This window comes from Elephas maximus, chromosome 10 (assembly GCF_024166365.1).
Source record: "Elephas maximus indicus isolate mEleMax1 chromosome 10, mEleMax1 primary haplotype, whole genome shotgun sequence".
Taxonomy (NCBI): domain Eukaryota; kingdom Metazoa; phylum Chordata; class Mammalia; order Proboscidea; family Elephantidae; genus Elephas; species Elephas maximus.
Window position 1 is genome coordinate 76,559,880 of NC_064828.1, and position 19,042 is coordinate 76,578,921.

The 19,042-nt window shown below is 38.0% G+C and overlaps 1 protein-coding gene across 5 annotated transcripts in view; it reads right to left on the minus strand.

The window, feature by feature from the left end:
• Nucleotides 1-19,042, minus strand: part of ESR2 (estrogen receptor 2) — a 117,408-nt gene that overhangs the window by 35,113 nt on the left and 63,253 nt on the right. For all 5 annotated transcript variants that reach the window (XM_049899541.1, XM_049899543.1, XM_049899540.1 and 2 more), the window contains 3 exons: nt 16,613-17,067; nt 14,469-14,641; nt 4,846-4,962 (listed from right to left, as the gene is read on the minus strand). In XM_049899541.1, the coding sequence (XP_049755498.1) occupies nt 4,846-4,962; nt 14,469-14,641; nt 16,613-17,031 (709 nt within the window). In that variant the 5' untranslated portion in view covers nt 17,032-17,067. The remainder of the gene's footprint in view (nt 1-4,845; nt 4,963-14,468; nt 14,642-16,612; nt 17,068-19,042) is intronic.

Sequence of the window (19,042 nt, forward strand, 5' to 3'; positions counted from 1 at the left end):
TTTTGTGAATATTATCAGTATCTTATGTTTTACATCATATGATATCAGTTTTTCATGTTTTGTTTTTCCAAATGGATATACAATTTTCCTAACTCCATTTATTGAGTAAGATTTTCCATTGATTTAAAATGCCTTGTCATTTAATAAATGATTGTAGATATGTGTCTTTTTCTGGATACTCTATTCCCGTGTCTTTACCAAATATTTTAGTTACTATAGGTTTATGAACTGGAACACAATGTCATAATGTCTAGATGGTGAAGAGGGCAGAATCCTCAATTTAGAATTATATCCCCAACTAAACTGTCACTCGAGAGTGAGGATAAATCAAAGACATTTTCAGTTAAATACTGGGAAGTGTATCATTCACAGACCCTTTGAAACAACTACTTTGCTATGATCTTTGACAAAGGGAAAAAATGAACCAGAAGGAAGGAATGGGATTTAAGAAGCAATGTTAAGAAAATAAATTGGTAAACGTAAGATTACATCTAAAAAAGCTTTGAATAAATAAAGGAATAATGATTAATTTATAGAGGTACAGAAACAAGGTGAAACCAAATTCTAGACAATAATACGTAAGATGAGAGAGGGATGATTTTGGTTAGAACTTTCTAAGATTCCTAATTTGGGAAGAGTGATATTAGAGACACTCACTTAAATTCTCAAATTACTCAAGAATTCTTGTTAAAAATGGAAATGTTATCACTAAAAGAATTGTAACAGAATTATAGCTAGTAGAAGAAAAAAGAAAACAATGTGATCCACTTTGAAGAGGAAAAAAGAAGGAAATACATGATAAAATATTAAAAACAAAAAATAAAATGATAGAAATGAAACCCAAATATGAGTGATCACAATAAATGTAAACAGTCCATCAATATCAGACAATATGAACTCTATGGCAAAAAAGTCATCTTTAGAGATAAAGAGGCTCACCACCAAATCAGGAAATGAACAATTCACCAAGATAAACAATTCTAAATTCATATGCATTAAAAAAGCCAACAACAATAGCCTCCAAACATAAAATACACACACACACAAATGATCAAAAGAAAAACAGAAGCTGACAAACGCATCGCTTTCATAAGATATTTTAATAGCTCTCTAAACAACTCAGCAAACAGGAAAAAAAGGTCAAAATTCAGAATATTGGAATTATACAATTAACAAGTTTGATCTACAAAAATTCAGGGAATACTTGCAAGAATTATCACATACTAGGTCAAGAAGAAAATCTTAACTAAAATTGATATATAGAACATAGTCTCTGGCCTCAATATAATAAAAGCAGAAATCAATGACAAAAAATATAATGTTCAAACCCCTATACATTTGAGTACAAAATATTTCTAAATATTCATGGGGTAAAGACCAAAACATAAAATGGAAATTAAGAAAAACATGTAAGTCAGGGTTGTCATTAACATAGGCACAACTTTTATATTATATAAATTTTCTCTAAAAAACTAATCTAAAAGTTAAAATCTGCAAAATACTTAGTTTCTATCCCTCTATCAACATGTTTGCTCACTAAATTCAATTGTCTACATTTAAAATATATATTCCTTTGAACACCTCAGTAAATTTAAATTATTGGTTTCCAAGAAAATTTATCAATTTTCTCTTACTGTTGACTAACCACAAGGAGAAGGAAGAGTTCCATCCATTCAGGAACATTCGAATCAAATTTATTGCTGAAAGAATTAAAAGCCTAAAACATAATTCATTTTATTAGTGATCAGATAGAGTGCTAAAGAGGTTATGGATTATACTCCCAGAGTAAAATGGAACAAAAAATATGTTTTAAGAAAGTAATTCTCTGATCATGTATGCCTTTTTTGTAGTGTATGAGGATATGGAGTTTACAAAACAGATTTATATACCTAAAGTGAAAAATTTTGAATCCATACATTCAAATTTATTTGACCAACTTTCACCAACAAATATTATTTACCAGGCCCCATACTACAATGTTCTGGGGCACAAAAGGTTAAATAAAATCAAGTTCTTGTCAAGGAACTCACATTTTTCTACCAAGGACATTTCAAGTGTTGTGGCTTTGACAGATAGGCCTGGACAGCTGCCTCTGAGTGAGCTTAACGAGAAACTCTTCCAAATCAGGGTGTTCCACACTAGATAGTGGTAAATAGCCCCAGCCAAAAGATTATGATGATGGTAACAATTGTGATAAATGATAATAATATTAGCTAACATCTTCTGGAAGCTCCTATGTGCCAGGTATTGGGTATTACACAGAGATTATCTCATTGTGACAACCACTCCAGAGGACAGGTGCTATTACTATCTCCAGCTTTGAGGAGGAATCAGGCAAAAGAGACTGCAAATAATTTGTCCAAGGTAGGAAAACTAGAAAGTAGCAGAACCAGAAAAACCCAAACCCATTGCCATCAAGTCGATTCCAATTCATAGCAACCCTACAGGACAGAGTAGAACTACCCCATACGCTTCCAAGGAGTGACGGGTGGATTTGAACTGCCAACCTTTTGATGAGAAGCCCAGCTCTTCACCACTGTACCACTGGGGCTCCCATTAGCAATTAGAGAGATGCAAATCAAAACTACAACGAGATACCATCTCACCCTGATATTACCAGGACCTATTTAAAAAAAAAAAAAAACAGAAAATAACAAATGTTGGCAAGGATGTGGGGAGACTGACACTCTTATACACTGTTGGTGGGAATGTAAAATGGTACAACCATTATGGAAAATGATATGGTGCTTACTCAAAAAGCTAGAAATAGAAATACCACATGATCCAGGAATCCTTCTCCTAGGTATATACCCTAAAGAAATAGAGCCATAGCACAAACAGACATATGCACACCCATGTTCACTGCAGCATTATCCACAATAGCAAAAAGGTGGAAGCAACCCAAGTGCCCATCAACAGATGAATGGATTAACGAACTGTGGAACATACATATAACAGAATACTACTCAATGATAAAGAATAATGACGAATCCGCGAAACATTTCACAATATGAATGGATCTGGAGGGCATTATGCTGAGTGAAATAAGGCAATCATAAAGCTACAAATGTTGTATAAGACCACTTTCATAAAGTAACAGCAAGAGATTTACACATAGAAGACAAAACAAAACAACACTCTTTGATGGTTACCAAGGGTGGGAGGGGGAGGGAGGAAAAATTACCAAAGAGATAGTAGACATGAGTTAATATTTGTAAAGGGAAAGGGAATACACAATACGGGAGAAGTAGGCACAACATGACCAAGGCAAGAGAGGACACTGAGAGGAACACAGGAGCAGAGGACAACTATGGTATTATAGCATAGACAATCCTGCAACAATAGAATCAACAAACAATCTATGAATGGATAGATAGATGGATAGATAGATGGATAGATATGCTAAGAGGTGAGGGAGGGGGTAAGGGAACACACTCACCAGCAGATATAGATTTGGTGGTAGAAATTTCTAAATACATGACTGTAGGTGATCCTTACATATTAATATAGACAATAGAGCACACAACTGGTACAGTCAAGGAAACCTCTTAGATATAACACCTCACGGATGAAGTTCCCAGCCACAAAGGTAAAGGATCATAGGCTCAGGGGATATCTACATCAGTTGGCACAACATGGCTCTTAAAAGACAACGTTCTACATCCTACTTTGGTGAATAGCGTCTGCGGTCTTAAAAGCTTGCAAGCAGCCATCTAAGATACAACTATCAGTCTCTTCTAGTCCAGAGCAAAAGAAAGGGAAAAAAAATTAAAGACTCAAGGGAACAATTAGTCCAAAGGATTAATGGACCACATGAACCACAGCCTAAAGGACCAGAGACCAGAAGAACTAGATACTGCCCAGCTACCTCTACCAACCTCTAACTAAGATTATAATAGAGGGTCCTGGACACAGCAGGAGAAAAATGCAGAACAAATGACCAAGTTCACAAAAAAGACCAGATTCAGTGGTCTGACAAAGAATGGAGGAACCTCCAAGACTATGGCCCCTGGACACCCTTCTAACTCAGAATCAAAACCACTTCCAAAGTTCACCTTTCCGCCTAAGATTAGGCAGCCCTATAAAACAAACAATAACACATGTGAGGAACATGCTTCTTACACCAATCAAGCATATGAGATCAAATGGGCAACCCTTGCCCAAAAACAAAGATGAGAAGGAGAGACGGGACAGAAAAACTGGATGAATGAAACTGGGGAACCCAGGTACAAAGGGAAAGGGGGAGAGTGCTGACACAATGCAGGACTGCAACCAATGCCACGAAACAATTTGTGTATAAATTTTTGAGCGAGAAACTAATTTGTTCTGTAAACTTTCACTTCTATCACAACTAAAAAAAAATGAAAGAAACTTAGTGGAGGAGTGGGCATGGCTCTTCCCCACAGTTACCCAAATAACTCACAAGATAGTCTTTCTTGTCACGAGCTTTAACTGTGGACATTTACTAGGCTTCATCCTTAGAACTGGACTTTGCAGGGCCTCAGGCAAATGGTCTTCTAACCCTACTTGGCCATTTCAGTGGCGAGATGTCCACTAACCTGTGTGGCAGCCTATTCCACTGCCCCACCACTTGAACTGTGGAATAGTCTTCCCTAATTGGGCCAAGATTTGCCCCCTGTAACATGTGCCCAATCCTCTCAGTTCTGTCCTCTATGGTTAAGTCAATCCCTCCTCCAATGTGACAGCATACAAATACTTGAAGACAATTAACATGTCCTAAATCTCCTCTCCTCCAGAATATGTCTCCAGTTATTCAAACCATTCCTCAGAAGACAGAGCTTTCGACACAACCCACAGGCAGTAAAAGGGAGAGTGAATACTCACCACACTTCACCATTCCAACTTCATAGCACTTCCGAAGTCGGCAGGCCTGGCAGCTTTTGCGCCGGTTCTTATCTATCGTACACTGATTTGTGGCTGGGCAAATATAATCATTATGTCCTATAGCAGAACCAAAAGAAGGAAGGTTATTTTTACAATATTTTGGTTAAATTTTTTCCTAGTAAACAACACTGATAATGCTACCTAGCTGAGAGATGGGGAATGTCTTAACGACAAGTATGGGTACAAAAGCCAAAGTTATCCATCATTGTTGTCTTTTTAGTGAGTAAAGTAGACCTAGCAATATATTAGTAACCTACTTTTGGACCAATAGGTTATTCTCTGTATGTTCTTAGATTTCTCAAGAGACCCTTTTAGAAAGATCCTCTGGGGACATGAAAAATGAAAGTCACATATAATTAGTTTACCCCAAATCACAGAACTATTCAAGAGTTGTGCTTGTGTATCAAGTCTCCAAATTCTGCTACTTACATTCTTTTACAAATGCCTTTGGGATTTTAATATGATATTTTTATAGGAATCCATAAAAGAACTAAATCAGAAGGAAAAAATAAACTAACACTCTGAATAAGAACAGGAAGAACCCAAAATGCTGTTACTTGAAAATAGTTTAGGTATATTAGATCATTGTTCTCAATAATCCCTTCCTCCTCCCTTAGCCATGTGAACTTGACATGTACTAGAGTGCGTAGAATAAATTTCCCCACCAGTTGATACTGGGCTCAGCCATGTGATTTGCTTTGGACAACAGAGTGTTAGCAGATGTAATGCTTGAACAGTTTGGCTTCATCTCTTGAGCTCCTAGGAGGATACTCCTGATAGCCACTGGTCCAAGAAGAATGTGGATACATGTGGAGCAGACCTGCACTTAACCCAAAGCCCAGAGCCAAGCTCTATGCAGTAGAGCTACCCTAACCAACTCACAGACCCAGAAGCAAGCAAACTAATGCTCAGTGTAGTAAGACAATGCTGGCTCAGCCTGGATATAGAAGGAGAAGTCAGAGAAGAAAATCACAACAACCAGGTGAGGCACACCAACATTTCTGACTACCTACTGATTTCCAGGTATTTCCCATCAACATTTCCTTTAATTCTACAACATCCCTACAAAGAGCTACGATCCCCATTTTACAAATGGAAAACCCTAAGCTCAGTTCAATAATCTGTTTAAGGTTAATGTTTTAGTTTTCTATGCTGCCTAACAAATTACCACAAATTTAGCAGCTTAAAAAAAAAAAATTAGTATTTCATAGTTTCCGTGGGTCAGGAATCCAGGCAAGGTTTTGCTGGAACTTCTGCTCAGGGTCTCACAAAGCCACAATCAAGGTGTCAGCCAGGCTGTGGTCCCATCTGAAGCTCGAGGTCTTCTTCCATATTCATTCAGGTTGTTGGCAGAATTCAGTTCCTTGTGATTGTAGCACTGGGGCGCCTGTTTTCTTGCTAGCTGACTGCCAGGCACAGCTCTAGCTCCTGAAGGCACCTGCAGTTCTTTGCCATGTGGTCCCTGGAGGCGGTTCACGTGTGGATGTTTGCTTTCTTCCAGACCAGCAAGAACACCTCTCTGACTTCCATTCTCTCTCCAGTCTGTTGTAATGGAGCCTTATAAAATCGTATCGTAATCCTATCACCATTTGCCATATACCATAACCTAATCAAGACAGCAGCCCTCTCATCATAGTCACAGGTTCTGCCCACACTCTAGCAAAGTAGGGATTACTATAAGGCATGTTTTAATTTTTTTTAAAGAACAGGTAATGATCTTGTTATTGCTTTTGTCTTCCTCTATAATATTAAAAAACAAGTTAAGTTTCTAAAAACTGAAATATATTTATAATAAGAAAATGTCTATTGTACTTTAAAAGATAATGCTTTATAGTTAGAAAATAAATGCAATCCCACAGTATTTTCACATCACTGGCAATCCCTTAAGTACCTTCTAAAAACCGTACATAATGCCATCTTTACTGGCTTTATAAAGAGTATCTGGCTTATAGTGATAAGCATTTAAGGGACAGCTAGAGGTTCGCTTTTATATTTTTCTTCAAAGTGTATTTTAAAAGATAATTTTACTTTCAAAAAAGGATCAGAGAATACAATAATGTGAGCATGCTAAATGAAAATTGCTTAAAAAATGCCTTATGCAAGAAGGTCAAGGTAATTTACTTCTGGCCAAAAACAACAACAAAAAAATCCAACTATCTCACGTATTAAAATGGTTTTCTGGTTCCATGCAACAGTCTGAGAAGCACACTACTCCACACTAACGGAAATAAGAGTAATGTTTTAAAATATATATATGGAGCCCTGGCAGCACACTGTTAAGCACTCAACTGCTAACCAAAAGGTCAGTAGTTCAAATCCACCAGTGGCTCTGTGTGAGAAAATACCTGGAGATATGTAAAAATTACAGCCTAAGACTGCCTATGGAGCAGTTCTACTTTGTCATACAGGGTCACTACAGATTGGAATTGACTTGATGGCACACACAACATATATACATACATATATTAAAAACCGAAAAAGCAAACCTGCTGCTATCAAGTTGATTCTGACTCATAGCAACCCTATAGGACACAGTAGAAGTGCTTCATAGAGTTTCCAAGGAGTACCTGGTGGATTCAAACTTCCGACCTTTTGGTTAGCAGCTGTAGCTCCTAACCAATATGCTACCAGGGTTTCCATATATATATATATATATATATATATATATATATTCCATCACATATATATATGATAGTTAATATCATATGCCAACTTGGCTAGGCCATGATTCTCAGTATTATGTAATTATCCTCCATTTTGTGATATGATGTAATTATCCTCCATTTTGTGATATAATGTAATCATTTTCATGATGTGATCTGATGTCATCAGCCAATCAGTTATTAGGGGAGTTTCCCCAGAGGTGTGGCCTGCACTCAATATATATGGATGCTCTGGCAAGGATCGTTTGCTTGCTCTGGATCCTGTTCCTCGCTCATCATCATCTGACCTCTGGTTCTTGGGACTTGAGCCAGCAGCTTGACATCTGACCTGCCGACCTCATGATTCACCAGCTTCGCAGCCCTGTGAGCCAGCAGCCTGCTGTCTGTCCTGCTGACTCTAGGTTCATCAACCCCTGGAACCACATGAGTCAGGAGAAGCCTGGACTTTGGGACTCGCCAGCCTCCACAACCATGTGAGCCATTTTCTTGAGATAAATCTCTCTCTCTCTCTATATATATATAAAATATATATATATATATATACACACATATATATGCGCTTCCCCCCACACGACTGTCAGTTTGTTGTACCATGGGGGCTTGCGTGTTGCTGTGATGCTGGAAGCTATGCCACCAGTATTCAAATGGCAGGCAGGTTTCAGCTGAGCTTCCAGACTAAGAGTAGGAAGAAGGACCCGGCAGTCTGCTTCTGAAAAGAATTAACCAATGAAAACCCTATGAATAGCAGTAGAACACTATCTGATATAGTACCAGAAGATGAGTCCCTCAGGTAGGAAGGCACTCAAAATACTACTGGGGAGGAGCTGCCTCCTCAAAGTAGAGTTGGCCTTAATGACATGGATGGAGTCAAGCTTTCAGGATCTTTATTTGCTAATGTGGCATGACTCAAAATAAGAAGAAACACCTGTAAACATCCATTAATAATCAGAACACAGAACGTATGAAGTATGAATCCAGGAAAATTGGAAATCATCAAAAATGAAATGGAACCCATAAACATCGCTATCCTAGGCATTAATGAGCTGAAATGTACCAGTACTGGCCATTTTAAATCAGACAATCATATGGTCTACTATGCTGGGAATGACAACTTGAAGAGGAATGGCGTTGCATTCATCGTCGAAAAGAACATTTCAAGATCTATCCTGAAGTGCAACAAACCTGTTGGTGATAGGATAATATCCATATGCCTACAAAGAAGACCAGTTAATATGAATATTGTTCAAATATATATACCAATCACTAAGACCAAAGGGAAAGAAATCAAAGATTTTTATCAACTTCTGCAATTTGAAATTGATCAAATATGCAATCAGGATGCATTGATAATTATTGGTGATTGGAATGTAAAAGTTGGAGACAAAGAAAAAGGATTGGTAGTTGGAAAATATGGTCTTGGTGATAGAAACATCTTGTGAATACCACTACAAAAGTGAAAGAGCCCTGGTGGCGCAGCGGTTAAGAGCTTTGCTGCTAACCAAAAGGTCAGCAGTTCAAATCTACCAGTGGCTCCTTGGAAATTCTATGGGGTAGTTCTACTCTGTCCTATAGAGTCGCTATGAGTCAGAATCAACTGGATGGCACACAACAACAGCAATGAAAGTGAATGGCAGAATACAACAGTAATAATTACTATTATTTCTGATACCAGATAAATAGCCAAAAATCAACGGTGGTTAAAAAGAACAAAAGATCTGGAAATAGCATTGAGAAATGTGCCATACCTATATATTTTTTAAAAAACTGACAAGACTTTCTAAGATATTTAAAAGATTTTAAAAACGGGAGACAACACGTTTCTTGGTGTGAAAACTATTACAAAGATATCAATTCCTTCTAAAATAATTCTTAGCTTTAACAAAATCTCCACTTTTCTTAACTTTGAGGTGGGAGGCCATTTAAATAAATTATCTTCAATTTCCTGTGGACAAGCACACAAGAGAAAATACCCAGAAAGTTTTAATAGGAGGTAGTTGTTCTGACAGGTATTAAAATGCACTATAAAACTACATTAGCTAAAGTAACATGGTACTTATATAAGAATGAAGTGATAGATCAGTGGAACAATCAAAATAAACACTAGTATATATAAGAATTAATGTATAATACATATGGAACAAAAATCAATGGGCAAATGAAAAGATGCTTAAACTCATTAGTAATGAAGGAAATGCAAATTAAAACCACAATGAGATACCACTACAGACCCATCAAAATCTTTTTAATCAATTAAAAAAACTGACAATAATAAGTTTTGACAAGGATTTAGAACAACTACAATTCTCATATATTGCTCTTGGGAATGCCAAGTGGTTCAACTACTTTTGAAAATAGTTTGTTAGTTTCTAATAAAGCTAAATTTATACTTACCATACAACCAGCAATTTTACTCCTAGGTAGTTACCCAAGAGAAACAAAACATATGTTTACACAGAGACATATACATGAATGCTCATAACAGTTTGATTTAAAACAGCCCAAGACTGGGAACTACCCAGATGAACAGTACAACTGTGGTACATGTATACCCTGGAATATTACTCAGCAACGATAAAGAATGAGCTACCGATACAGGCAATGACACAGGTAAATCTCAAAAGCATCATGATCAGCGAAAGAAGCTATACACAAATGGTTATATATTTTATAATTCCATTTATTATAACATTCTGGAAAAGAAAAAAAAGAAACTCTAAGGACAGAAAACAGATCAGTGGTTGCCAGGGTCTGGGAGGCTGGGGGTAAATTGGCTGGAAGGAAACACAAAGGAATTTTCTGAGTGAGAGAAATGTTCCATATTTTAATTATGGTGGTGCTAACAAGACTGCGAGCATTTTAAAAACACCTAATGCACAATGAAAAAAAAAAATAGTGAAAAATGGATGTATTTATTTAATAAAACGATGTGAAGAAAATTGACCATTTAGAGATAAATATATTCGATTCCTATTTCATTAAACACACCAAAATAAATTCCTTTTGGATTAAGTAATAAAAGAGAAAAACAAATTATTAAACAGCAAAATGTAGGCAAATGTTTTATATTATATCTGGATATTAAAGGACTTTTTAGGTTTAAAAATTACCTGTGAGACTATCAAAACTGGCTATATTTGACTGCATAAAGATTAAATATTCTGCCCATTAAAATCATAAATCAAAATTAGAGACAACTGGAAAAATATATGAAACATATCTGATAAAAAGAAATGGTGTTAATATAGCACACAATAATTTATAAGGAAAATACCAGAACCCAACAGAAAAAATGAGCAAATATTCTGAAAAAAGAAGACAGAGAAGAAACACAAATGGTGAACAAATTTATGGGGAAAAAAAATTTACCTCATAATAAAATCAAACTATAAAACAAATTATACCTTATAAAAAAAATATCACCTATCAATCTAGAAGGATTTCTTCTCAGTGCTACCAAAAATTCAGTAAAACCAACACTTTCATACACTGCTTGTGGAAGTATAAGTTGGTGCAATCTTTCTGAGAAACAACTGAAAATACTTGTTAAGAATTTTAAACATTAGTACACTTTGGCATATATGTTTATTCTAAAAATATATCTACAGAAACTATTAGAATTTTTTTCAAAAGGGTCATGGGCAAACATATTAATCACAGTATTATTTAAAACAATTTTAAAAAACTGACAATAAGGTAAATGTCCAACAATAGAGAGTTAAATAAATTAAGTGCAATCATAGGATAATTATACAGTTGTGAGAAATGTTTCCAGAAATTTAAAACACGGGGAAATGTTTACCAAACAATGTTGAGTGAAAAAGGACACAAAATTCTATGTAAAGTGTGAGCCCAATTTAAAAAATTATCATTCAAAGAATCGTTGAGTGCCAGTAATAAACAAAAAAGATGAAATCCTTGCCCTAATGGAGCTTATAATCTATTGTGGTGAGCCAGACAAGCAAAATAAGTAAGTAGCTTTTATAATCATTAGAAGGTGATGAGTGCTATGGATGGAAATGAATGGAGGAAGGAGACCAGCAAATGTCTGTGGAGGCTGGGGATGACAACCGCAGTTAAACAGACTGACAGAGAAGGACTCAATGAGAAAGTGACATTGAGCAGAGACCTACAGGTGAGATGCTAGTGATGCAGATACCTGGAGGAAAAGTGTTCTAGGCAGAAAGAACAGAAGTGCAAAGGCCCTGAAACAGGAGTGTGCTGGGGAAGAGTGAGTGGGGACTGAGTAGCAAGAAAGGAGGTCAGAGGGGTATCAGAGAATCAGGGCCTGTGGCCATGGTAAGCACGTTGACTTTGGGCCCAAGTGAGACAGGGGGCACTGGAAAGCAAAAGATGAAGTTTCTGGCTTCCAGTTTAGCAGCATCACTTTGGCTATGGGGCTAAGAAGGAGCAAGGAGAATGTGTCTGGAGTTACTACGATGGCTCAGGCAAAAAAAGAATTAAATATGCAGTATCTTAAGTTACACATAAAGGTATGTTTTTAAGGAAAAAACATTAACAGGAGTCTAGTTAAGGTGGATTCTTGCTCTCGTTTGAAGCAAAATACACTCAGGGAAACTGTGCCTAGAGGGTGCCAAAAAAATTGAAGAGTACAAAGAATCACTTAGGATTAAACAATTTTAAGGGCATTACCTCTTTCCCCTCTGCAGATTTAGAACACTGCATCCCCTCCCCCTTTTCCCACTAGTTCCCTGGCTGATGCAGCAGGAAGGAATGAGTAAGAGGCAACCAGAGAGAGACTTTCAATTGTTATCAATTTATAGTCTCAGCAGACAGATGTTTCCCCAATAAAAAACATGAAGCGTCTCTTTTTTAAAGACATAGTTGGTTTCACTGGGTCAAAATTTCCTAAGGAGTAAAATGCTGAAAAGGAGTCCCTAGGCGGCGTGATGGTTAAGTGCTCAACTACTAGCTGAAAGGTTGGCAGTTGGAACCCACCCAGGGGCACCTCAGGAGATAGGCCTGGTGGTGTGCTTCCAAAAGATCACAGCTTTGAAAACCCTATGGAACAATTCTAATCCGCACACATGGGTTCCTCATGAGTCAGAATCAACTTGATGGCAACTAATAACAACAAAAACACTGAAATCTCAGCAAGATATGGACTTGTTATGATATCAAGAAATATATTTCTGAATTCCAGAAAACCTGAATTGTTTTTATCTTACAAAACAGGGAATTGGACACTGCCTTTTTTTTTTTTAATCTACTACAACAATAATTACAAATAAAAATATTTAAGAACTCAATATGTCAAATGTTGAATGAAAAACTTTGTTTGAAAAAGCAAAAATAAGCAAACAATGTGATTTATCTTTTGATCATGGTTGATGATATATGCTTCGTTTATCTGTGTTGTGTTCCTTTTAGTAAGGTACAGATTAAGATCAGAAAGAGCAGAGGGCTCTTACCCACCTAACTATAAAGACCTTCTTGGACAATGTGGATTTAAATGAGATTAGATTCAGAAGAGAAATACAAGGAAGAAAGAAAAGATGTTGATATCTGAACAAGGAAGAGTTAGGGAAAAAAAAAAAGAGAATATTTTGAATTTGCATGACATTATAGTTGAGTAAGCATTTTCACGTAAGCAACCTCTATTCACCTTTAGAACAACTTTGCAAATGCCTATATTTCACAGAGGAGAAAACAGTCCAGGAGATAAGCTAGTAGGTGGAGGATTCAGGACAAACAGGTGGTCATCTATACAGGGTGAATTTGAGGGGATGTGTAGGAAAATGACTCATTATCTATCAACTCTAATCTCCACCACCCTCTGGATTCCATCATTGTTTTACTGCTTGAGATAAAATATGCTCTTAATCTGGAGTTATCAATGGGTGTGCAAACTTAAAATGCTATTTGCACACTATGACTTAGTTTAAGATTGCTTTTCTTAACTGGTTAAGAACAAGGCATTGAAGAAGAAAAGGGAAGGGAGCTCTAAGATGGAAACACACAACACTGTCTGGGAGAGGGGCTGCTGAGAGCAGGGGCTGTGGGGCAGAGACAGATGAGAGCAAAAAAGTAACTTGAGCAAATTGAAACTGGCAAGGCGGGTAAACATGGCAAGGGCTTGTGCATAGGGACAGGCTGCCTGTCCTTGAAACCAGGCGTGCACAATTTGAAGGTGATTAAAAAGGCGTTTTAAAAAAGGAAAAGAACTGGAAGGAGGGAGCGGGCTGACTCATTAGGGGAAGAGTAAATGGGAGTATGTAGTAAGGTGTATATAAGTTTATCTGTGAAAGACTGATTTGATTTGTAAACTTTCACTTAAAGCACAATAAAAATTATCTAAAAAAAAAAAAAAAAGAAACAGCCCAGCTGGAATTTAGAAAAGGGTAGTGACGTAGTCTAAAAATGGGCAAGAAAACAGCAGAGTTGTGATCAGAGGCTCTACTAGTCCAGGCAAGTCATGCCTCTAGATCAATTCTCAAAGTCCACTGGAGTTGAATTACTGATTCCTGACCATTTCCATAAAGCGTATTTATTTTCTCTTCCTCAGGAGCCAGCATGGCATCATGACTGTTAAGCAGGCCAGGTATTAAACATAAGTCACCGGAAGAAACAATCTTTGCTACTCCTGATGAGCACACATTTATTTCCCAGCGCTATCTTCACAAGGGTTTTAACTATGTCTTCTCCCCCAACACCCTTGTGGGTAATAGTGGTGGGTGAGAACAATGCAAGCCGGGTTTCTGGGTAGAAATCTGCAACTAAAGATGGGAAGCGCCCTGAAACAATTCACCCCATCACTCAGCCCACCCTCAACCACTCTGCATACCAAACAGACCAATGGCGAAATTTCTGCCAGGTGATCTCTGCAAAGTTGTCTGAAAGGAAAAAGGAAAACTAAAGAAGCAGCTAAAGATACTCTTGTACCTTGAATGCTTCTTTTAAAAAAGGCCTTACATCCTTCACACGACCAGACTCCGTAGTGATATCCCGAAGCATAATCGCTGCAGACCGCACAGAAGTGAGCATCTCTCTTTGAGCTTGGACTGGTAACAGGGCTGGTGCAACTGCTCCCGCTAACTTTCCTTTTCAGTGTCTCTCTGAGAGCAAAGGAAACATTCATCGTAAAAGAACATAAAGGGGGATGGAGGAGCTTCCCAGAAAAAAATAAGATGAACATTGCCTAATTTAATCTCTTTGCCATCCAGGGTTCATGATAAATATATTACAGAAAATATGATAAAGCAAAACTTTTGTTACTATTGTCAGAACTATAAAGAGCCGTACTGTTGGGAATGACTGATCTTTTAAGGTGATTAGGTGAGTTTATGCCTATCAGCATAGTGCTGATGAACTCTGGTAACTAGAGAAGGCCAGTTGTAGCCATTTCTGAGTGTAAACTAAGCACTAGAGAAACAAGTGACCAGGCAGAACATTGCCCACAGGTCAGAACCACAAGCTGGGCATATGGCCACCACACTGTATAGCTCCTGGAGTTATAGGAAGTGCCTTCTGCCCTCCTTCAGTACAAACCTGACCAGACCTTCAGACATTTGAAATTCCCATTTAAAAAGGGGACAAAATCTTTCATTCTGCAATTTCTGATAAAGGTCTAGAATGAAAACAACCTTAAAAGGAGTAAGAAATGGACTCTAGGTTATATTAAGGTGAATACTACACTAGGGTTAAAAAAAAAAAAAAACAGAGGAAGGAAAAGGGAGAGATGAGAGAGAGGAAAAGAGAGAGTGAGCAAGCCCCTGTCCTGACAGAGGCTTTGAAGCAAGAAGGCGTTCAGTGCTAAATGAGGGGCAGGAGGTCCCGGGGGGAGGGGAAGTCCAGCAACGGAGGCCAGGAGGCACCATGGACACAGCCAGCTAGCTCCTAATTTTGCTAGGGCATGTTTCTTTTGGAAAGAAAATGGTAGACATACTATTATTGATTTGTAAATGAAGGTAACTGTACCACAGTCTCATTTGTCCAAATATTAGCAGAACTCTGATTAGAAATCATGTTCAGAAACAAAATATATCTTCCTATAAAGGCTGAATGAAAACCATTAGCTATAAAAAAAGCTTTCTGTCACTTTATTTTCTTCTGTTTTTTAACCAAGAAATAAGTTGTTTTTTGAAATAAAAGAAGAAAAAATGAAATTACTGCATAACATTGTTTTCTCAAAGTTTCATGACAACACTGGAGAGTAATGGATCTCAATATCCAATATGCTATAAATTACTTGTATCCTGGAAACAATTTGTCATGAACACTAAATTGTGATTTCACGACAAGGTAAGAAGAATCTAGCCTAAAAATAAAGTAAAAAACTCTTTTTCAAATCCAAATATCTTCATCAAGAGAAAAGTAATTTAACTTCAGTGAATTCTCCTCAAAACACCTATCCACAGGCCCAACATTTTAATGAGGACTAGAATATCAGAATAGAATAACACCTCATATTATTTAGGGGCTCTAAGTAACAAATGTTGCTCCCGCTATTGTTAGGTGCCGTCAAGTCGGTTCCGACTCATGGTGACTCTATGTTCAACAGAACGAAATAGTGCCCGGTCCTGCACCATCCTCACAATCCTGCTATGTTTGAGCCCATTGTGGCAGCCACTTTGTCATTCTGAATGTCTTTTAACCTGAGGGGCTCATCTTCCAGCACTATACCAGACAATGTTCTGCGGCTATTCATATGGTTTTCACCAGCCAATTTTTTTAGAAGTAGATCACCAGGTCCTTCTTCCTAGTCTGTCTTAGTCTGGAAGCTCTGCTAGCTACCAGTGGCAGAAGTAATCTATATGATTAATAAAATACAGATCTTGTATAAAGCATATCTTCCTCATCACTAAATCATAATTTGAATAAAACCAAAAACCAAGCCCACTGCCGTCGAGTAGATTTCAACTCATAGCAACCCTGCAGGACAGAGGAGAACTGCCCATAGGGTTTCCAGGAGCGGCTGGTAGGTTCAAACTGTTGACCTTTTGGTTAGCAGCCAAGTTCTTAACCACTGTACCACGAGAGCTCTGTTAGTAATTTGAACAGTGGTCATAAATGAAGATTGTATTTACCTGTTTATAGGTAAGGCGTGTTCTAGTGATCTTGCTTCACACCACGGACTCTTTTGAGGTTCTGCGTACAGAAGTGACGACTGGCAATGGATGGCCAAAGGAGAGAGGTGCCCAGGAGTTGGCCACAACACATTTGGGCTTGTGGCCTGTCGACCAGGCCCACCTTCCGAGTTATTGGCACTGCTGGGGATACTGTAATTCATCACAGTGGGGCTATAGAATGTCATGGCCGAATATTCATGGTGGCTTTCTACATAGGAGGAAGGGATATATATGGGGCCATGCTCCAGGGGTAGGACAGACTGACTGCAGTTGTAGGAGACAGGAGAGTTAAGGCTGGACGGTGAGTTTTTGATATCCATATCTTGAACAGGTAATAACTGAGAAAACTCCTTGTGTGAAGAGGCACGAAAGGACATTATAATGTTCTCAAAGACTCAAGGCAGGTATAGTGGCTGGAAAGAAAAATGAAAAAAATCACATAGTTAGAGTCACAGTCTTCACTGAGGTATAACTCTGAAAAGAATTTAAGCATTTTTTTTATTTTAAAAAATATACACACATTTGTAGGAGCTTGGAAATATATCCAGAAAAATATGCATGAAAATATTAACTCAGAGGGGTGAGAACGTAAGGCATGGAACTCTAATTTTCTACTTCATTCTCTTCTTTATTGCTTCCCCCCCCCCCACTAGAATCTTTTTTATCCCCAAAATTTATTATACAATGCACAGGACTAAATACAAATAGCAACAACTTATTTTTCTGGAGCTGGATAAGTTTATTTGAAATTTCTTGTGGAAAAATAAATAAGCAAAAACAAGAAAACTCTCAAACAGAAGCTCAGTGAGGAGGGCTAGCATTAACAGATACACAAATACATTATAAATCATCAGTAATACAAAATGATAGGGGATTAGCATACAAATCAACAGACCAATGTAACTGTGCCTGTCATCAATTTATTGTCTCTCAGTTTCTAATGTCCCCTTAAATTTATGCTCTACAATAAACAAAGGAATTTTAATGAATAGATAATGGCAGAAGTGAAGTTGTATGGCTTCCAAGACAAGGTCATAAAAGGCATTGCAGGCTCCTCCTTTAAAGTGAGCACAATGTTACGCTTTCTCAGTAGAGGGCGCTGGAGGGACATGGCAGAAAAAAGCTTCCTGTAATTTCTAGCAAGGGCCAGGGGTTGGCACTGTGAGTGTGAAAACATTCTTCAGGCACCAGTCCAAAACACGACCTTGCTATGACCTTATAGCCTTGGCTGGGTGATAACCTTTATGCAGCCAGCTGTCTGTACTGTGGCCTGAAGGATCAGTCCTGTTGCAAGCCCCTTCACGTGACCAGCATACTCTGAAGGCCTCCGACCCTGCCAGCACCTGAACTCTCAGTGATCTCCTGCTCCCCCTGTTTGCACTCCAGAGAGTTGCCTATTGTTCACCCAGCAACTCAAGACTGGCTTGTGCCTGGATAAACCATTAAACATCTTTGCCAGCAGGCAGCCCAACCCAACCCTCTTTAAAGTGATTTGAACCCATTCCAAATTTATCTTTCCTTGGATACTCACCTTCAGCCATAGGGTATCATATGTTGTTGCTATTGTTAATTGCCATCAAGCCACCTCCGACTCATGGTGACTCCATGTACAACAGAACTAAACACTGCCTGGTTCTGTGTCATCCTCACAATTGCTGCATGCTTGAGTTCACTGTTGCTTTCCAACCTAGGGGGCTCATCTCCTAGCACTATATCAGACACTATTCTGTTGTGATCCATAGGGTCTTCATTGGCTAATTTTTGGAAGTAGATCGCCAGGTTTTTCTTCCTAGTCTGTCTTGGTCTTGAAGCTCCATTGAAACTGTCCATCACGTATGACCCTTCTGGTATTTGAAATACTGGTGGCATGGCTTCCAGCATCACAGCAACACTCAAGCCACCACAAACTGACAGCCAGGTGGTGAAGGACATCATATGAATTTCCTTATACCTTGTGGTTACTCTTTTATCATAATTAATCATTATTTATAGTAAGCTCCCCTGTTTAGTTTACTGTATAGTTTTGTATGTCCTGATTAAACATCAGAAGGGAACTGACACAGTAACCCAAACAAAAACCAAACCTGTTGCCATCGAGTTGATTCCAACTCACAGCAACCCTACAGAACAGAGCAGAACTGCCCAATAGGGTTTCCAAGGAGTGCCAGGTGGATCTGAATTGCCGACCTTTTGGTTAGCAGCTGCAGCTCTTAACTACTACACCACCAGGGGATGCAGTAACAGAATAGAAAATCCGAAAATAGACCCAAAGTTTTTGGAAATTTGGTATATGATAAAGGTGGAGTCTCAAATCACTGGGAAAATGTTGGACAACAGGATAGTCATTGGAAAAAGAAAATTGGATCTATACCTCATACCATATGCCAG